The sequence below is a fragment of the Phocoena sinus genome, chromosome 8 (assembly GCF_008692025.1).
Source record: "Phocoena sinus isolate mPhoSin1 chromosome 8, mPhoSin1.pri, whole genome shotgun sequence".
Taxonomy (NCBI): Eukaryota; Metazoa; Chordata; class Mammalia; order Artiodactyla; family Phocoenidae; genus Phocoena; species Phocoena sinus.
The window spans coordinates 104,808,483-104,830,199 of NC_045770.1; the positions used below are offsets into that span (position 1 = coordinate 104,808,483).

Below are 21,717 nucleotides of genomic sequence, written 5' to 3' on the forward strand. Positions count from 1 at the left end.
CACATTACTGTTGACCTCCCAATTGCAACAATCAAAAGAAAACAAGAATTAAATTTTTCTGTAGTCCTTAAGAAATGGGCATAGCTTGGCTGGAGCAGGAGTTTTCCTTATATCCTTACACTTTCCATATTGAAAGTACAAATGGAAGAATAATTCTTCTTGAATATAGGAAAAATAAAAGCATGTAAAAAGAAAGAAGAGACAGAGAACTTCAGGCTACCATGTTAGAAATGTTGGGATAATCAAGATGATGATATCTTGACTGAAAAGGAGTCAGTAATAGTTGACCTAGGAAATGTTAAAGTTTGAAAATATGACTGGGATTTTTTTTGATGTGCATATTAGAATTTATGCAAAAGAATGCTTTCTTTTCTCTTTGAAATTGAGGTATAATTGACATACAATATTATATTAGTTTCAGGTGTACAACATTCAACATTTGTATACATTGCAAAATGGTTACCACAATGGTTCCTTACCATCTGTCACCTTACAAAGCTAATACAGTATTATTGACTATATTGCCCCATGCTGTACATTACATCCCCATGACTTGTTTATTTTATAGCTGGAAGTTTGTACTTCATAATCCCATTCACCTGTTTCACACCACGCCCACCCCTTGGCAACCACCAATCTATTCTGTTTATGACTCTGGATTTTGTTTTGTTAGTTTTGGTTTTTAGATTCCACATACATGCAGTGTATGTCTTTCTCCACCTGATTTATTTCACTTAGCGTCATACTCTCAATCCTGATGTTGCTTTAGATGGCAAGATTTCATTCCTTTTTATGGCTGAGTAGTATTCCATCGTGTGTGTGTGTGTGTGTGTGTGTGTGTGTGTGTGTGTGTGTGTGTGTGTACACATATACCACATCTTTATTCATCCATCAATCAAATCGACACTTAGATTGCTTCCATATCTTGGCTATTATAAATAATGCTGCAGGGAGCATAAGGATGCATATATCTTTTCTTTTTAAAGAATATTTATTTATTTTTGGCTGCACCAGGTCTTCCTTGCAGCATGTGGGAAATTTAGTTGCAGCATGTGGACTTCTTAGTTGTTTCATACAGATTCTTAATTGCATATGTGGGCTTCTTAGTTGCAGCACGCATGCGGGATCTAGTTCTCCGACCAGGGATCGAACCTGGGCCCCCTACATTGCGTACATGGAGTCTTACCCACTGGACCACCAGGGAAGTCCCGCATATATCTTTTCAAATTCATATTTTCGTTTTCTTCGGTTAGATACCCAGTAGTAGAATTGCTAGATGATGTGGTAGATTGATTGATTGAGTCTTCATTGCTGCGCGTGGGCTTTTGGGGGCTACTCTTCGTTGCGGTGCGCGGGCTTCTCATTGCACTGGCTTCTCTTATTGTGGAGCATTGGCTCTAGGCACGCAGGCTTCAGTAGTTGTGGTACGCGGGCTCAGTAGTTGTGGCGCACGGGCTTAGTTGCTCCGCGTCATGTGGGATCTTCCCGGACCAGGGCTCAAACCTGTGTCCCCTGCATTGGCAGGCAGATTCTTAACCACTGCACCACCAGGGAAGTCGCTTTTTTTTTTTTTTTTTTTGCCATTCTGTGTGGCATGAGGGATCTTAGTTCCACAATCAGGGATCAAACCCACACCTCCTGCAGTGGAAGCATGGAGTCTTAACCACTGGACAGCCAGAGAAGTCCCTGTTACCTTTTTGATAATAGCTATTCTGACCGGTGTAGGATGATACCTTACTGTGGTTTTGGTTTGCATTTCCCTGATGATTAGTGTCATTGAACATCTTTTCATGTGCCTCTTGCCACGTGTGTCTTTTTTGGAAAAATGTTTATTCACATCATCTGCCCATTTTTTAATCAGTTTGTTTGTTTGCTTGTTATTGAGTTGTGTGAGTTCTTTATATATGTTGGATGTTAACCCCTTATCAGATAAATTATTTACAAATGACTTCTCCCATTCAGTAGGTTTCCTTTTTATTTTGGTGGTAGTTTCCTTTGCTCTGCAGAAGCTTTTTAGTTTGATGTAGCCTCATTTGTTTATTTTTGTTTTTGTTTTCCCTTGCCTTTGGAGTCAGATCCAAAAAAATTGCTAAGACCAATGTCAAGGAGCTTACTGTCTATGTTTTCTTCTAGGAGTTTTATGGTTTCAGGTCTTATTACATTTAAGTCTTTAACCCATTTTGAGTTAATTTTTATATATGGTATAAGATAGTGCTCCAGTTTCATTCTTTTGCATGTAGCTGTCCAGTTTTCCCAACACCATTTGTTGAAGAGACTATCCTTTCCCCGTTGTATATTCTTGCCTCCTTTGTCATAAATTAATTGACCATGTATGCGTGGGTTTATTTCTGGGCACAAGTGAATGCTTTCTAAAAGTGATTATTGTGGGAAACTACATTTATTCCGATGGTATTGTTCCTGCTTTTTGACATACTTGGAACTCATCTTTTGGAGTTCTCTTCAAAGACACATATATGAAATAAGGTGAGGAAGAGAACGGAGTGGTGTCTTCTAAAAAACGAACCTATTTAAGAAATTGTCAGTGAAAATACCACCCCCCCTTTCAAATATAAAGGTAACTAAAAATATTTTGAGCAGTGATGGCATTTTTAGAGTGAGAGGTCTACTAAAATTAGGTCTTTTGGCCTTTGAGCTGTGATTTATGGCAACAAAGTGCTAGGTAAGAGTGTTATAAAGTTTTTTGTGTTTTTTAAAAATATTTATTTTATTTATTTATTCTTTTTGGCTGTGTTGGGCCTTCGTTGCTGCACGTGGGCTTTCTCTAGTTGGCCCGAGCGGGGGCTACTCTTCGTTGCAGTGCGCGGGCCAGTGGCTTCTCTTGTTGCGGAGCACGGGCTCTAAAGCACAGGCTCGGTAGTTGTGGCACACGGGCTTATTTACTCTGCGGCATGTGGGATCTTCCTGGACCAGGGCTTGAACCGTGTCCCCTGCATTGGCAGGAGGATTCTTAAGCACTGTGCCACCAGGGAAGCCCAAGAGTGTTATAAAGTTTTTTACCAAATATGGAAAAGATATCAGGTATCTATCAGTGTTTCTACCTAAAACTGCTAAATTGAATCTTGCTCTTCTCTGGTGTGCTCTCCTCTGTGTGTAGTTTTTATATTTTATGACTTATTTCTGCCCTTTCCCTGATCCTATTCCCTAAGAGACCTTTCTACAGTGTCTCATTTTCTTATGTGTTTATATAAATTCAGGTGCCATGTAATCAATTCTAGATCATCAATATCTAACTTTAAATTCCAGGTTTGGTTGTCCTTAGCACATACTGGAGTAGGGCTACTTTACCATTCATTGTCTCCCACGTGGATTGTCCTACGTGTATGTATTCAAGAAATTTCGACAAATTTTAACACTGGCTGTAGTAAAATATACCAAAAGGTAAATTTGCAGCATAAGCAACGTGTTATCTTAAAAAAAAAAAGCTTACAAGATTATTCACATACCATAAAATTCACCCGTTTAAAGTGTACAACTCAGTGGTTTTTAGTATATTCACAGAGTTGTGCAAACATCACCACTATCTAATTCTAGAACATTTTTAATTTCTCCCAAAAGAAACCCATACTGTTAACAGTTACTTTCTATCTCTCCCTCTCCCCAGCCCATTGCAACCATTAATCTACTTTCTATCTCTGTGGATTTGCTTTTTCTGGACATTTCATGTAAATAAAATTATGACTTTTTGAGGGCGGTGACCGAGTCTGGAGCTGCCCCAGGAGCCGGATCTGTCGTATCCTCTCTCTTCCACTTCCTGTTGCAAACAATAAAGTCCATTCGTACAGTAAAAAAATAAAAATGTGATTATGGTCTTCTGTGTTTGGCATCTTTCACTTAGCATGTTTTTAAGATTCTTCCATATTGCAGCACATATCAGTACTTCATTCTTTTTTATGGCCAGTTACTATTCCATTGTGTAAATATACCACGTTTTGTTTATCCATTCATCAATTGATCGACATTTGGGTTGTTGCTGCCTTTTGGCTATTATAAATAATGTTCTGCTGTGAACATCTGTGTACAAGTTTTTGTATGGACGTGCGTTTTTAATTCTTTTGGATATATACCTAAGATTAAAATTGCTGGGTCATAGGATAACTTACTGTGTGTTTAACTTTTTGAGGAACTGCCAAACTGTTTTCCAAAATGGCTGCAACATTTTACATTCCCATCAGCACTGTATAAGGGTTCCAGTTTCTCCACATGCCCTCCAACACTTGTTATTGTCTACCTTTTTGATAATAGCCATCCTATTGGGTGTGAAGTGGTGTATCGTTGTGGTGTTAATTTGTATTTCCCCTAATGACTAATGATCCCGAGCATTTTTCATGTGCTTTTTGGCCATTTGATCCCGAGCATTTTTCATGTGCTTTTTGGCCACTTGTATATCTTTCTTTGGCAAGACACTATCCTTAATGCTAAGTATTGATGGTCTGCTGTTTGGAATACTGTTGTTTAGATTAACTTTCTTTATCTGCTGTAAAAGAGTTTCTGTTTCATTAATTCAAGTGTTTTAGTCTATTCTTGAAGGTTGTTTTAGAAAGCTAATCTAGAAAGGGCCTTCCCCATGAAAAAATTATGTTTTGTATCCTGGCCTGTAATGTCTATGAAGACAGTTTAAGCAATGATAGACAAATAAAATGTTTAGTAGACCCGATTTGGTCATATTTTCGTTGTAAATTTATATCTCTAGGCTCAAAGAGTTAGCAGTGGTAAAATGTACAAAGTAGGAAACCTAGTGACTCATTTAAAATTTTGTACATTCTGAGAATATTAGCTGACCTTTGGTTGAGAAAAAGATCTATAAGGCAAGGAAAATTGATGCTTAACATAGCAACTGAAAGGCATGAAAAAGTCCATGATTTCATCCTTATGTCCCTCTCTCCCCAGCGTGGTACCATGCGACGACGCTATGAAGATGATGGCATTTCAGATGATGAAATTGAAGGAAAAAGAACTTTTGACTTGGAAGAGAAACTCCACACCAACAAATATAATGCAAATTTTGTTACTTTTATGGAAGGAAGAGGTCAGTATCATTTGGGTTCAGACCTGCAGCCCCTTGATGTAGGAAGTTGTAGACTCTGGGAGCTGTGGACTCAGCATCTCTGCAGCCAAAGTACTGCCTGTTGATGCTGTGATGCTATTTATCTGTATTTTCTCTTACTACTCAATGCCACTCATGCACACACCCCCGCCCCAGTCCTCCCACCCTGTGAGTCATTCTCTGCTATATTGGAAAAAGCAAGCGTTTATTAGGGCAAGAATGTTGGAATTTTTCCCTAAAGGCCTCTTCCTTCTTCTTCTCCCATCCCTTGGTTTGGGTTTAATTAAGAATAGTATAATAAAAATCCTTTTATGCGTGTACCTGCCCCACCAAAACTGAGCTCTATGTATATCATGCAGCTTTGTTCCTTGGCAAACTGACAAGGATGTCATGGTATGTATTGTAGTGGACAGAGTTACATATTTAGGCTATTAAGTGACAGGGCGATGATTTCTGCTTAGGATTTATGAGATGACTCAATAGTACTATCCCCTGTTGGTTAAATTCTGAATTATTGTGGAAGTATAGATTTAGCAAATCCCTTGAGCCCTGCTTCTCAGTGTGCTCTCCCTATACCTTAAGAGATGCTTCTTAATAACAAGCATGTATTATCTAACAGCAAAACTGTATACACAGAAATAGCAAATACCATCTCTACCTTATTATTTAGGATCCATTTTATGGTCCTTTTGTCTTTTTCCAGCTAAACCTTTTGCCTTTCTAACAATTGTTTTCCTATGGTGACAGATTTTAATGTAGAGTATATCCAGCGGGGTGGCTTAAGAGATCCTCTGATTTTCAAGAACTCCGATGGACTTGGAATAAAGTAAGTGTTTGCTGTTTGATTGGATGTGATTGCAAAATGGCCACATTACACCCAGGGCTATAGACAATGCAGTATGAATAATCCAAAGCATAGATCATTGAAAATATCTAAAAGTGTGTTGTTATAGGTAAGTGAGAAAATATAGATGAGCTATAAAGAAAATAAATCTCCTAAAATCTGCCACCCTGAGATAATCTCTATTAACCTTTTCTCATATATTCTTTTTTCCTATGTATGTATATGTACATATATATACATTTATATTTCAAATATATTTTAATCCTCAGTATGAAGATTGATACGTCTTGACTGGAGAGTTCTTAATTCTTTAAGAAAAAACTCACCTGACTAGAGTAGTTGTGCTTCCCATTATACTTACTAGTGTTTGTTTCATAGGATGCCAGATCCAGACTTCACTGTGAATGATGTCAAAATGTGTGTGGGTAAGTATTAAACTTGAGGCCTTTGAGTGTCTTTGAGGCAAAGATCTAAGATTTACAACTGGGTCTTAAATCCCTTACTGAGATTTAAGGCTTAGGAACATTGAACTATATATTTGATTGAAGTATATACTACTTGAAATCGTTTCTTGATTAGAAACTACTGTTTAACAACTGAGGATTTTCTCAAAGGTAGTTATAGAAGTTGCTTCATTTATTACTACTCATTAGACATACAACATCTGAACATCTGCCTCTTTCCTACCTACTGTTTTTATCACTGTGCATCCTTCCTTCTCCCCATGAAGAGCCTACCTTCCAGGGCAAAATTTCAAAAGTGAAATTTTATATCTCTGAGCCAAGAATAAAACTTCATTTATGATTCTCTTCCTTTCCCTAAAAGCCATGGAGAAATTTCCAGGAAATTTTCACCAATGCTACATTTGGTAACTTGGCTAAGGTTTGAAACTTTGTAAGCTGAGAAGTAGATTCATTAAGATTTCTCTTCATCAGTGATTGGTTAACTTGAGTCTTAATCAGAATTGTATTTTCTTCCTTCTTTTTTTTGGCTGCACTGGGTCTTCGTTGCGGCGTGCGGGCTTCTCTAGCTGTGGCACGTGGGCTCTGTAGTCGCAGTGCGCAGGCTTAGTTGCCCCATGGCATGTGGGATCCTAGTTCCCTGACCAGGGATCGAACCCTCATCCCCTGCATTGGAAGGCAGATTCTTAACCACCGGACCACCAGGGAAGTGCCAGATTTGTATTTCATTATACTGAAAGTTTAGAGGGAAAAAGCAAATTAGAACAGTCTAATTAAAGAAGAAAACTTCCTAGAGTCGGTAAGGGTTTGGTCAATTTTCTGCAGATCATTGGTGTTCAGTGCGGCCCTGAGACGTGTCAGGATCCTTAGGAATTCAGAGATAGTTATTCTCCTATACATGATAAGGCAGTAAAGTGGATTAAAATATTTTAGAAATGTTTCTGACAGGACATGAAACAAAAGTTTTCAGATGCTTTCCGCCTAACACTACAACTTCTATTATGTTTTGTCCTCTATGCTGAAGCTCCAGTGCAGTCTCTCCCTTTGAAGTTAAGTATTGCAGTACTGTCTCTTGGCCACTTGAGGGCTCTTTTTAGACAGCTGGATAACTTCCGTTTATCCAAGAGATAAATGTCCTAGGTAGAGGAAGTTTCTCTAATTCCCTGTATTTTCCACTCCCCTACCTGTTTCTCTGTTAGATTCCAGCTATCTGCCTGTCACTATGTATTTCCTATTACTTAGCACAGTCTCTGGAGTATAGTAGATACTCAGTAAATCTGTTTACTAATTAAAATGCTTTCCTACTCTTCACAAGGCAGGGTTCTCAGGGGGCCTCGGAAAACATAGTACGTGAGTACTTATCGGTCCATCGCTTGACTTTTTTTTCCTAATGGACCTCCAGGAAGTAATTCCTTGGATCCACAAGTTAATGGACCACCAAAGCTTTTCTCTATTGGTCAGGCATTCTTAGGGGTTTGTGATCCACAGATGACCTGCATCAGAATCATCTGTGATACTTGTTAAAAATATAGACTTCTAGATCCTGTCATAGACTTACAGTATCCAAATTTCTGAGCTGTACAGATATAAGGACTGATTCACTCACTAGCCTTCTTTTGCATTCCTTCTCACTTATCACTTTCTCATGTCCTCAATATGTTTTCTGCTAATAATGGTCTTTAGAGCCCTTCCTAACCTTATATTTTCCAAATAGACCTGTGGATGGTCACAGATATCTTTGTTGTGATTTAAAATAAAGCAGTGATTATATTTAAACTGACAGACTTATCAGAAGTTTCAAATGATGATTGTTAAAATGCAGTGAACAACATATTGGTGATTACAATAACCCATTATTACTAAATGTACTTTGGCTGATCCATTCTTCTTTTCTACCTAAAGTAGAATGTTACATCTCCAGTGTCAGTTCATGTCCCCAAAAGATAGTACACATGTTCTATTGTGTAAACTTTATATAATGGGATATATTGATTTTAAAGTGTGGACTCAAACAAAACTGGCTGGTTTCAAATCCCAGCTCCACTAATTACTACCTGTGTAACCTTGGGCAAGTTACTTAAATGTGAAGAACAGTGTCTGGCACGTAGTATGTGCTCAGTAAAAGTTAGTTATTTCTATGACTGTCATTATTTTATCTGAGTGCTCTGGTAGCATTGGCATAGTGGAACTGTGTTTGCCTTATCTACATTCCTAAAGGAAAGCATTCACTTTTTAGTTTTTTTTTAAATTATGGTAAAATACAGATAACCTAAAATTTATCATTGTAATAATTTTAAAGTATCCAGCTCAGTGGCATTAAGTATATTCACAGTGTGCAACCATCACTAATACCTACTTCCAGAACTTTTTCATCACCCCTAACAGAAACTCCATACCCATTAAGTAGTCATTCCCTGTTCTCTCCTTCCCTCAGGCCCTGGCAACCACTAATCTACTTTCTGTCTCTAGATTTGCCTATTTTGGATATTTCATGTAAATGGAATGATAAAATATGCAGCCTTTTGTGTATAGCTTCTTTCACTTAGCATAATGTTTTTGAGGTTTATCTATGTTGTAGCATATAACAGTACTTCATTCCTTTTTATGGTTGAATAATCCATTCATTGTATGAGTATACCACACTTTGGTTTTGGTTTTGTTTTTAATTCCTTAGTTTTTCATTTATTTATTTGGTTGCGCCAGGTCTTAGTTGCAGCATGCAGACTCTTAGTTGTGGCATGCATGTGGGATCTAGTTCCCTGACCAGGGATCAAACCTGGGCCCCCTGCATTGGGAGCACAGAGTCAACCACTGCACCACCAGGGCAGTCCCACCACACTTTGTTAATCGATTCATCTGTTGATGGACATTTGGGTTATTTCCACCTTTTTGCTGTTGTGATTTAGAGCCGCTAAGAACATTCATGTATAAGTTTTTGTTTGAACACTTGCATTTGATTCTTTTGGATATATACCTAGGAGTAGAATTGCTGGATCATGTGGTCATTCTCTGCGTAATTTATGGAGGAGCTACCAAAGTGTTCCCATAGCACCTGCAGCATTGTACATTCCTGCCGGCACAGTCTGATTTCTCTGTACCCTTGCCAGCCCTTGTTATTTTCCCTTTTTTAAAAAATTTAAATTGTGGCCATCCTAGTGGGTGTGAAGTGGTATTTCAAGGCAGTTTTGATTTAGTGTTTGCCTTTTCTTCCAAATAATGAAGAGTAGGTTCAGTCCGTTGTCTTACATTAGCAGTTATCTTTTTATGTGTATTCTGCCATATCTGCTTCATTATGGCCATATTCTTGTCCTTTTGCCTATTATGTCTTATCTCTAACTAGACTATAAACTCCTTGAGGCAGGGGACCAGGTCCTAACACTGCTTGGTATATCCACCAAGCCAGGTGGATATATAGGTGTTGGTTAGTTTCTTACAAATTGAACAGTATTCTTAATATTTCAGTGGCAACTTTTTATTCTCTCTCTCCCCTCCTTGACCTCCATTTTCTTAACTTTTTAGGTGTGCTGCCTCTCCATATCTTCTCTTATGCTGTTGCCTCTGCTTGGAATTCTCTCTGTTGAATCTTGTTGACATTCTGTTTATTCCTCCAGGCTCAACTCAAATGTTTCTTCTTCCCCTTCCTTTTTTTTCTTTTTTTTTAATTTATTTATTTGGCTGCATCAGGTCTTATTTGCGGCACGCGGGATCGTCGTTGCAGCACGCAGGCTCTTCGTTGTGGAGCGCGGGCTTCTCTCTAGTTGTGGCGCATGGGCTCTAGAGTGCACAGGCTCAGTAGTTGTGGCGCGCGGGCTTAGTTGCCCTGCGGCACGTGGGATCTTACTTCTCCGACCAGGGATCGAACCTGTGGCCCCTGCATTGGAAGGTGGATTCTTAACCACTGGACCACCAGGGAAGCCCCCCCACCCCATGCGCCCCTTTTTCTAAAATCCTTCTCTGGTCAGTCTAGTGTAAAATATTTTTTTAAATTTTCTTTTATTTTTACTGCTGTTTAACTGAGCACCTATTTTGTGTCAGACATTTTACCTCATTGACTAAATCCTCACAATGGCCCACAAGGTGATATTATTCCCAAGTTACAGAAGAAGATATTAAGGTTCAGAGAAGTTAAATAACTTGCCTAAGTAATATTAGAGCTGAGGTTTAAACTTGGGTCTCTGGCTCTGAGGCTGTTGTTTTCTCCCCTCTGCTATTTTATGCTGGCTCTGTGACATTCTGCTTTTTGTTGTGGTTGTTATAGTTGGTTGAGGATCTGATGTACATCTTTGTATTCATTAAGATGTCTTTATCATTCAGTAAATATTTATGGAATGAATGAAATTTCTCATCTATGAATGGTACTTAGTATTTAAAATTGTTAGGATTGAGTGAGATGTTGAATATAAGATTCAATGCCTGACCATATAGTAAACATGCCATAGGGAGTGATTGTTGTTTTTAATATTAACCATTGTCTTTGTCATTCTTTATGATTTGATTTTCTGTCAGTTACCTTGAAAGTGACAGCTATAGCCTATTAGTGAATACTGCAAAGAAGAAAGGATAGTTTGTTTACTTTCACTTGTGTCTTATATTCTTAATATATTTAAGGATATTAGTGGCTCAGTAGAGATGATCAATGCATCTTTCATGGCAGGGAGTCGTCGGATGGTGGATGTCATGGATGTGAACACACAGAAAGGCATTGAAATGACCATGGCTCAGTGGACACGCTACTATGAGACCCCAGAGGAGGAGCGAGAAAAACTCTATAATGTCATCAGCCTAGAGTTTAGCCACACCAGGCTGGAGAATATGGTGCAGCGGCCCTCCACGGTTAGTCTAATCATTTTCTCCACATTGTCTTTGTCACCAAGCGGGTTGATTATACACTGGGAGAATTTATAACTTCTTAAACATACAGGATAAGGATGAACAAGACAATTCAATAAGAATAACTTGTGTTTTTAGAAGGTTCATCATTTTCCAACATCACTTAGTTTTTGATAGGGAGAGGCCATTCTGATAATTTAAGAACATTGGCCTTTGCATGTAATGGAGAAAAGTCTTAAATTCATTCTGATAAGAACTGTGAATAGGAAGTTTGCCTAATAAATTTCTATCCTATAGGTTTATACTTGCAGAGATGCTTGGGAGAAAACTGATTTAGAGCCAGGTGATTGTATGAGATGGGTTCTCGAGTAGATTCTGTTGGATGACTAATAGCAATAATTTGACAACCCATCCCAAGGGGAAGTTAGTTTTTGATGCTTAACTTTCCTGAGGTAGATACTGATTTAACCCATCTCTTATGAAAGTGGCTGTCTACAGGATGCTGAGAGCACTCATTTCCCTAAGTGGGATTGGTTTCACTTTTAAAATATACCTAGTCATTTTTCGACCACTTTTATTCCTGTCTCAGAACTCACTTGAGTCAAGTATTCCACCTGGAACGGTGGAATTTGGAATGTACTAATGGAAAAAATGTACATTTTTTCGGAGTCAAGTTCTCAGTGTTTTATCCTATCGCCATTTAAATTATCCTAATTGTACCCTTGGACTTTCAAAGTTGAAATGTGGTATTAATTGGTTATAATACTGTTTTATATATGCATTTATATATAAAATATATATATACATATATATATACATATACTTTGACTTTCAAATTGTACCCTTTGACTTTCAAAGTTGAAATGTGGTATTAATTGGTTATAATACTGTTTTTTTTTTTTTTTTTTTTTTTTTTTTTTTTTTTTTTTTTTGTGGTAGGCGGGCCTCTCACTGCTGTGGCCTCTCCCGTTGCGGAGCACAGGCTCCGGACGCGCAGGCTCAGCGGCCATGGCTCACGGGCCCAGCCGCTCCACGGCATGTGGGATCCTCCCAGACCGGGGCACGAACCCGTGTCCCCTGCATCGACAGGCGGACTCTCAACCACTGCGCCACCAGGGAAGCCCCATATAATACTGTTTTATATATACATTTATATACATACATACCTTCAACTTACTAGTTAGTTGCATTGTTTTTTATCACTAACACATTGGTGTGTACAGACCAAAGGGAAAATGTTGTCAGTGTTATGTGAAGAGACTATAATTTTTGTCATTGTTTCTTGTTATTGGAGATGCTACAACAAATACAGAATTTCTCAAGAAAACTTTTCCTCCCTAAAATGACAAAAATCCTTTTTATATTAATTGTCATTTGTTTGGTCATGTGGAAATACAGGAAGACAGGTGGTTAGAATTTAGCCTTGTTATTAACCTAACAAGGTGCACTTAATAAATAAAGAATTCAATAAGAGAGATAGTAAGAATCACAATAACATTGTTTATAAATGTGTTCCTTAATATTTTTAGAATTTCAATTTAAGAGTAGTAAGATTGTAGCTGTAAAAGTAAAACTTGGCCTGGATCATACTTTTCCATTCTTAAAATTTAGAAATGTGTTATTCACACATGAAGCCTTCTTTGTAACATCCTTAATTTATTCATTTTGCCCCTAGTTTTAATGATAAAAATGCTACATCATTTTATAAAAATTAGAAAAGTACTCCACCATTAAATGGAGGAATAGAACCCATGGAAGAGCTCAGAAATAGAAAATTTTCTAGAGGGCGGAGAACAGTGCACCAGTATCTTCTAGAGACCTAAAACAAGGCCAGAAAGATTGAGTGAGCTATTATTACCAAAGTCACCTCCTAAAAGGAAGCAAGCTTTTTATGACCTTGCTATATAAGCAGCAACATTCTTATTCTACTAGGGTGTTATTTATTTACCAGGGTATTTTCCCCCAAGGTATATCCCTCCATTTATCTAGGTCTTTTCTAATATATCTCAATAATGCTTAATAAAAAACCAACTTTATTGAGGTACAATTGATATACAATAAAGTGTACCCATTTTAAGGGTACATTTCAGTGAGTTTTGAAAAATGTATTCATTCATGTAGTAATCTTTTACATAAACTACATAATTACTTGTTCACTGTGATCTTCACACCTTCAGAGTGAGCTTATTGGTTTAAGGGCCTGCTACATGCTAAGTGCTGTGCTTAGGTGCTAGAGGTACAGTGGAAAACAAGATCATTCTTGTCCTCAAAATGCTTAGAGTCTCATGGGGAAGAAAGACCAGAGAATTGGCATTTATAGAAACTACAATGTGGTAAGTGCTTCAAAACTGAATAAGTACGGAATGTTGTGGGAGCCAGTAGGAAGGACCCACCTAACCTAAACCGGAGGAGAATTGGGCGAAGTTTTTTGGAGGAAGCGGTACCTAGGCTTGACATGAAAGAAAAAATGAGGCAAAGAGAAGGAAGACCAGAATCCCAGGCAGGAAGAATAATATGTGCAAAAGTAGGTGCAGGGAAAGTAAGGTGGGCAACTTTTTTTTTAATAAATTTATTTATTTTATTTATTTATTTTTGGCTGTGTTGGGTCTTTGTTGCTGTGCACAGGCTTTCTCTAATTGTGGCGAGTTGGGGCTGCTCTTCCTTGTGGCGCGCAGGCTTCTCATTGTGGTGGCTTCTCTTGTTGTGGAGCATGGGCTCTAGGCACACGGGCTTCAGTAGTTGCAGCATGCAGTCTCAGTAGTTGTGGCTCGTGGGCTCTAGAGCACAGGGTCAGTAGTTGTGGCACATGGGCTTAGTTGCTCCACGGCATGTGGGATCTTCCCGGACCAGGGCTCGAACCCATGTCCCCTGCATTGGCAGGCAGATTCTCAACCACTGCGCCACCAGGGGAGCCCAAGGTGGACAACTTTTAAGTGCCCATTGTAGGTGGTAGCATAAAGTGGGACTCTCTAGTGAAGAGAGAGAGGTGATTTCTGCTGTCATCCCAGCAGTAACTGAGAAGTAGATGAAAAATAGCAGCAGATGTAATGTGCAGATTTGTTTGGTGATGGGGAAATTAGTTCGTGGAAGGCCATGAGCTGTTTTTGCACAGTGTATGAATAGATTATGTCTTAGTTATTGCACTTCTTGCCAGTTTGGCCCTGTATTGGTACGGGACAGGTAGAAACTGTGATTATCTCCGCTGGAGACTTGCTGTCATATGGATGAGGCCATTTAGCAAAAGGCCTATCCAGAGCCTAAAGATTAACCTAAGAAAAATGTATGAACGCCTTACCATAATATTCTCTTGATAGTCAGATAATACCCAATAATATCAAATAAAGGGAGGCCAGAGAGTGACTTATTGCTGCAGGTGAGAAATTCTAGCCAGAGAAGTTCATCTATCTCTGAGTGAACACTTGACAAAAAATACTCATGTGTTCCTAACTTTTCCTCTCCCTATCCAGATATAAGAACTTATAGTGAGTATACTGAGCAACTCACAGTTTTTCTGTATTCTGTTAAAGGCTTTCCAAAGGACAACACCAGGAGATGGGAGAAAACTGGCCACTACATCAAGAGAGCAGAAAGTAGATTTTGTTTGATAGAAAGAAGAATCTGGGGCTCATTCAGTGTTCTTAGGCCCAGTGGATGCTTAGTTAAAACTGTTGGATCCCTGAGTGGAAATTCTTTGAAATGGGGCAGCAAGTTAACCTTCATAGTTGTTCCTCATCTTGCTTATTTAAACTTGCATATCGGGACTTCCCTGGTGGTCCAGAGGTCAAGACACTGTGCTCCCTATGCAGGGGGCCTGGGTTTGATCCCTGGTCAGGAAACTAGATCCCACGTGCTGCAACTAAAGATCTTGCATGCTGTGACTAAGACCCAGCGCAGCCAAATAAATATTTAAAAAAAAAAAAAATCTTGTATATCATTGGTGACCCCTTCCAAACACTCTCCCACAGCTTACATCTGAGTGTCCACTGGACATTTGCCTCATATCATTACACACAGATTGTATGCATTTATCTAGATCTATGTTGTAAGGAAATAAATGATCAAATATATACATACATAAGTTATAAAGCTTACCAGGTACATGCTTTTTATAGCCATAAGTTAGATACTTGGAACACCAGTGCTATGCTGAATCTATGGTTATTTGGTTATCACATGGTTATCACACTTTATCCACCTAAGACTGTTTCTTGGAGTTCAGTGGTTGGGTGCCGTCATTTGAAGGTACAGGGCACGTTACAATTCAGTGTGAAGTATTTTAATAAGTTCATACTGTTTTCATTTCTCATTTCTTTCAGCACATATTGGATTGGCCAAAATGTTTGTTCGGGTTTTTCTGTACGATGTTATGGAAAACCTAAACGGACTTTTTGGCCAACCCAATATTTAAAACAGATTCCTGGACTTCCCTTGGTGATCCAGTGGTTAAGACTCCATGCTTCTACTGCAGAGGGCACGGGTTCGATCCCTGGTCAGGGAAGTTCCCCATGCCGCATGGTGTGGCCAAACAAATGGATTCCTAAACTCTGATGACATTATATCAAAAAATTTTTAACATGTATTTACATGTAATCCTCACAATATTCCTTTGCGGTAGTTATCCTTATTTTACAGATAAGTTCCAGAGGCTCACATATGATCTTCAGAAAACTAGACCTGGAACTTCTGATTCCTAACCCAGTAGATTCTATAGCACATTGCTCATGCAAGCTACAAACCCCTACTGGAATTCTTTTCCCTTCCCCTCCACCTCTCCCCTCCCCTCCCCTCCACCTCTCCCCTCCCCTCCCCTCCACCTCTCCCCTCCCCTCCCCTCCCTCTCCCCTCCCCTCCCCTCCCTCTCCCCTCCCCTCCCCTCCCTCTCCCCTCCCCTCCCCTCCCTCTCCCCTCCCCTCCCCTCCCTTCCCCTCCCCTCTCCTCTCCTCCACCTCTCCTCTCCTCCCCTCCACCTCCCCTCCCCTCCCTTTTTCTTTCTTTTTCTTTTAAATTTATTATCTTAACTTTTTCTTAAATGATTTTATTTTTTTTAGATTTATTTATTATTTATTTATTTTTGGCTGCATCAGGTCTTTGTTGAGGAATGCAGGATCATTCGTTGCAGCATGTGGGCTCTTTGTTGTGGTGCGCGGGCTTTTCTCTAATTGTAGTGTGCGGGTTTTCTCTTTCTAGTTGTGGCACGTGGCCTCCAGAGCACGTGGGCTCTGTTGTCTGCAGCACGCGGGCCCTCTAGTTGAGGCGCAGGAGCTCAGTAGTTGTGGCACACGGGCTTAGTTGCCCCACGGCATGTGGGATCTTAGTTCCCTGACCAGAGATCAAACCTGCGTCCCCTGCATTGTAAGGTGGCTTCAAAAAGTACAGCTGATTATACTTCTCTCCTCTTCTTTTTTCTTTTCTTTTCTCTTTTCTTTCTTTCTTAAATGGTATCTTAGCTGCTCTAACAGTACTTATATCTTTTGGTAAGTTTATAGGTACCTTCCAGACAGTGCCTTTTATTGGACCAAAAAAAAAAAAAAAAATTACAGCTGATTATACCACTACTGACACAGAAGAGAGGGCTTGGTTGGATACTATGGCATCATTTAATGACTTTGTTTTGATTAGGGCTACTTTTATGATCATGCTGATGGAACCATTAGTCTTTATTTTCACTTAATAATTATTTCTAGAATGTTTGCCTATTGATCCTAAGATTCACCAACATATTATTTGTTTGCTTAAAATTAAATTGTAGTCTTTCAGTGTGTGTTTTGAGAATTTCTATTTTTCTTGACTTTAGAATTCTCTTTAATCCCAACCCTTCCTTTGAAGCTTAAATGTTCCTCCTCCTTTTTAAAGGTGGATTTCATTGACTGGGTAGACAATATGTGGCCAAGGCATTTAAAAGAAAGTCAGACTGAGTCAACAAATGCCATCTTGGAGATGCAGTACCCTAAAGTGCAGAAGTAAGTGGCTTACCCTGCATTTTCCTCGGTGTGCTGTGGGACACCAAAGTGATAGCAAGAAATGGTTCCTCCCTTCGGAACCTTGCTCTGGGTCCCAAGTGATCAAAAAGGTGAATTATTTAAAGAGTAGACTTTAGTTCCAAAGGGAAGAGTGTATGTAAGAGTACCATAGCCCATGATGACATAAAAACAAAAGTATCTTCTGATAATATGATAGCTTGAGATTGCATTCCTCTCACCGACTGGGAGTTTATTAGGTGGAAAATAGAGGGAGTGGAGTACACAAGGGGAGATTGTGGTGGGAAAAGTCCTCTTTTTCTTGTCAGTGTACTAATGCTACTGCTTTTTTTGGGTCAGGTACTGTCTGATGAGTGTTCGAGGCTGCTATACTGACTTCCATGTGGACTTTGGTGGTACCTCTGTTTGGTATCACATCCATCAAGGGGGAAAGGTACGGTCATAGTTGTGATGGGGGTTGGAATCTGAAGCTGGTTATATGAGTTTCCTTCAGTACATGCATGCTTCATATACCCTGGAAACGAGCCTACTGGGGATTGTCCCCACTCGTATCTGGAGAGAATTGTAGATTAAGTTGACCTTCTTGGCTAGAGTCCAGTAGGAATTACTATTCATCTAGTTCATTCTCATTTTACCAGTATTGGCATCACTACTTAGTAAACCTCAATGGTCCTGTTTCTAGATTCCCAAAACAGAATTCTCCAAATGAAGGCAAGGAACTGGTTTTAGGAGGACAAGATAATTTCTCTACATGAAAGTATAATAAAGTAGTAGAAGGAAACACAAATTATGGGTAGATTCACAATGAAATCAGCAAATTGGGATCCAAACCACTTTTCCCTATATAGAGGCATTGGTCTGAAATGTAGCCATAGGAAGCCTTTAAGTCCTGTCAGAGGATATAAATAGATTTTGAAAGATTATCCTCATTCATAAAGACCTTTGTTCCAGCTTCTCAGAGTGCTTCTGAATGCTGTTTAAGAATGGAAATGTAGAATTAATATTAGAGGTTTATAGTATTACACTCTTACGTTACCCTTTTTTCTCGTAAGAAGTGAAAGCATTTGTGAGAGAAAAGTAGAACTGGAATGAAAACAGATGATGCTTTTAAAATGTGAGGGCCAAATCTAGAACAGCTGTACCTCCAAATCCAGAGTCATTTTGTTTATTTTGGATCCATTTAAGTGGTATCTTAAGTTCTGTCCTTTCAGTCTCGGTTACTACCTTGGAATAAAGCAACTCAGGCCTGTGTTTTGAAGGTACTGTACCTAACTAACTGTGCTTCTTAGGACCATTTAGACCAGCCAGCCAGGGGCAAATAAGGGACTGCCTAGGTGACAAGCTAAATGCCCTCCTTCTCTCTGAGTCCTGTATAGGTTCCGGGTTCTACAATCAAACCCCAGGGAAGCCCTAATGCTGTTTGATCAAGTGGAGGACAAAAAAGGTTCACTTCCTTGAGGCCTCTAGAATTTCCCAAATGGTCAAGTTCTGTAGGCTGGGAGGATTGCTTGTTTCTCTTCTACCTGTTGGTCTTAAGTTTGTACCTGTTTATCAGTTGAGGGAGACGACTGGGTCATGTCAATGGCTGTTAACAGACTGAAGTTTTTTAACTCACAGGTCTTCTGGCTCATCCCCCCTACAGCCCACAACCTGGAGCTGTACGAGAATTGGCTGCTGTCAGGGAAACAGGGAGACATCTTTCTGGGTGACCGGGTGTCAGATTGCCAGCGCATTGAGCTCAAGCAGGGCTATACCTTCGTCATTCCCTCAGGTAAGCAAGATGCAAAAAAGTGGGTTGTCTACTCTAGCCACTTTCTTTTCTTAAAGAAAAATAAATTGATAGATTACCACCAACACCAAGAATGGTTATGATGCTGGAGTGGGCAGAAAACAATGGCGTGTTCTTTCTTGTCATTACTGAGTAGATGACAAGAATTTATCTTCTTTTTTAAAGTCTATGATTTTCCACTAAGAGTATGTATCAGAATTGCCAGTGGCAGCTTTTCAGATCTACATGTTTGAGCCCCACATTAGCCCAGCTCTTCAGAATCCTAGGGATAAGACCTGTTTTGCAGGTGATAAACAGCCCCCTATTAAGAGCTACCTACTCTGCTAAGGGATAGCTGTGAAGGCTAGAGTGCTAAATCAGTAATAGTTTTTATCAGGTAGCTAAGTTCCCAAATAAGTACTTAGAGGGAGCGTAGATTTTGGAGTCACAGACCTGTATTAGAATTCTGACTATGAATTTACCTGCTAATATTACTTTGGTCAAATATTTAAATCCCTGTCTCATTTTGTTGTGAGGAGTAAATGACAATACATGTAAATTCTCTTGTACTAAGCCTGGTTAATATTAGGTGCTCCAAAAAATGCAAGCACCATTTATTGAAAGTTTGTTGTAAACACTTTACACGTACTTTCTCATTCAGTGCTTACCAACCACACATATAAAGTATAATTTATCCTGATTTTATAGAGGATATTGGGGCTGCAAGAGATTAAGTAACTTGACCAGCCGTGAAGAGGCAGAATTAGAGTAAAAAGTGTGATCCAGAAGTCTTGTACTAATGCTCTGAGAGAGCCATGTTACAATGTGTGCTTACAGCCACTGCCCTCCATTCCCTTTCTTCTAGGCTGGATTCATGCTGTGTATACTCCTACAGACACATTAGTGTTTGGAGGCAATTTTTTGCATAGCTTCAATATCCCCATGCAGTTAAAAATATACAACATTGAAGATCGGACACGGGTAAGTAACTCTATGTAATAATTGGATTTGAAGAGGTTTCTTATATCTTTCTTTAGTCTGCTTACTATGTAACACTCAAACTGTTATATTATGAATGTGTATACTGCCTTTGTCAACTGGGGTTGTGTGAGAGAATGAAGCCCTATAGAAAATGATTTGTGTGTCTTGTTTTGTCAATTTTCCATAGGATGTTACATAGCTGATAAACCATTCTGGATATATAGGGGAAAAGTTACATGCATTGGATACCTTAAGGCAAGAATTGGCAAACTTTTTTTGTAAAGGATCAGATAGTAAATATTTTAGGCTTTGTGGGCCATACAGTATCTGTCATAAGCACTTAACTCTGCCTCGTAGAATGAAATACTTAAATAAGTGAGGATGGCTCAAATAAAATAACATTTTGTTTATGGACACTGAAATTTGATTTCATATAAGTTTCTCATGTCACAAAACCCTCTCTTAGTTAGGTTTTCTTCTCACCCCAACCCCAGCCACTGAGAATGTGATATGTTAACAATTGGTGAATCTTGGAGATGCTGTGGAAGTCTTAGTGGTACTGCTTTTTAAACTTTTTGGTGGATTTGAAAGTTTTCAAAATCAAAAATCAAAAAATAACAATTAATGAAGAATTCACAACTTTTAGAAGGAGTAGTCACTGACCAATTTACTGTGAACATGATCAGTTAACCATTTTGGTGCCTATTTTGAAACATTTATTCTGGTTGGAGCTATTATATTATACGTAAGTTATAAGATTGGTATTGTTGGAGTTATAGGGATTGCCCTGTTAGAATTGAGAGGATGCAGTGCTTTTTAAATAAATTTTATAGAATTGAACTTCTGCTTGTTTGTTAAAAGTAATGAAAGTACAGAAAACAGTAAATAGCTTAGTAAGTTTTAAGTTATAGTAACAGTAAAAGTAGTTAAAATGTTTCAAAAGAGAAAAATTACATAATTTCATAGTAAAATACTCTTATTTAACTCAAAATCATTCTAAGAGGTAATACCACCTACACTGCTGTAAGATTCAATCTGAAAATGTTTTTAAAAAGCATTCCCTTTTTTGGCTAAAAATAGCTATTATACCCACAGCTTAATTGTTTGCTCAGTTTGAGGGAAGAAAGGGAGAATATATATTCAATGGCATAGGTAAAATGATCACCTTATCTCTGCATGAAAAATTTCCTTCAGACAGTTAAACTGGTAATAACTGATGTTGATTTATCTGTCTAATTTTCCTGGACTTTGTTTATCAGAAAATGTCAAATTTCAGTATCTAACTGCTATATTATTCCATTTTTCCTAAGAACGGCTTAATTCTTTCATTCCAAATAGGAACCCTTCCGTGTTTCTATAACATTTCATTGGGTCCTCTACATATGTACACACAGAGCCTTTTTTTTTTTTTTTTTTACTTTCTCCACCAAGCTTTTACATTGCCAATACCAACTTGACATATGTTTATTATGTTACAAACTTCTATAAACTTACAGAATTTAACTTAAAAGAGAATGTGTAGAGAATGCTTTAGGGAAGAAATATACAGTGTTGTAAATTTAAGACAATGTTTTGGCTACTTTTGCCATGCCAGTGTAGAAATAGACTATTTGAACTTGATACTTAGTAATTATTCTATTGATAGCTCTTAAAGGCTCAGTAATTTTATAATGAGTATTAAAATTTTTTCTTCCAAAAACATTCTAACCCAGTCTTAGAAATTGCTGTGCTCTGTGGTGTCTAGCAGCATAGGTAAAATGTAATGGCACAGTTTGGGTGTGTGATGTCTT

General features: G+C 38.6%; 1 protein-coding gene across 5 annotated transcripts in view; it reads left to right on the forward strand.

The window, feature by feature from the left end:
* The window catches only part of KDM2A (lysine demethylase 2A), a 108,160-nt gene that overhangs the window by 58,899 nt on the left and 27,544 nt on the right, over window positions 1-21,717 (forward strand). For 4 of the 5 annotated variants that reach the window (XR_004351095.1, XM_032640168.1, XM_032640169.1 and 1 more), the window contains 8 exons: window positions 4,909-5,047; window positions 5,813-5,891; window positions 6,288-6,334; window positions 11,025-11,203; window positions 17,054-17,160; window positions 17,518-17,611; window positions 18,796-18,949; window positions 19,812-19,927. Coding sequence is in view for 4 of the 5 variants with exons in the window: in XM_032640168.1 (XP_032496059.1) it covers window positions 4,909-5,047; window positions 5,813-5,891; window positions 6,288-6,334; window positions 11,025-11,203; window positions 17,054-17,160; window positions 17,518-17,611; window positions 18,796-18,949; window positions 19,812-19,927 (915 nt within the window). In the remaining variant the exon portion in view is untranslated. Of the gene's footprint in view, window positions 1-4,908; window positions 5,048-5,812; window positions 5,892-6,287; window positions 6,335-11,024; window positions 11,204-17,053; window positions 17,161-17,517; window positions 17,612-18,554; window positions 18,623-18,795; window positions 18,950-19,811; window positions 19,928-21,717 lie in introns of those variants that run through there. The other variant, XM_032640170.1, reaches the window with a different exon arrangement.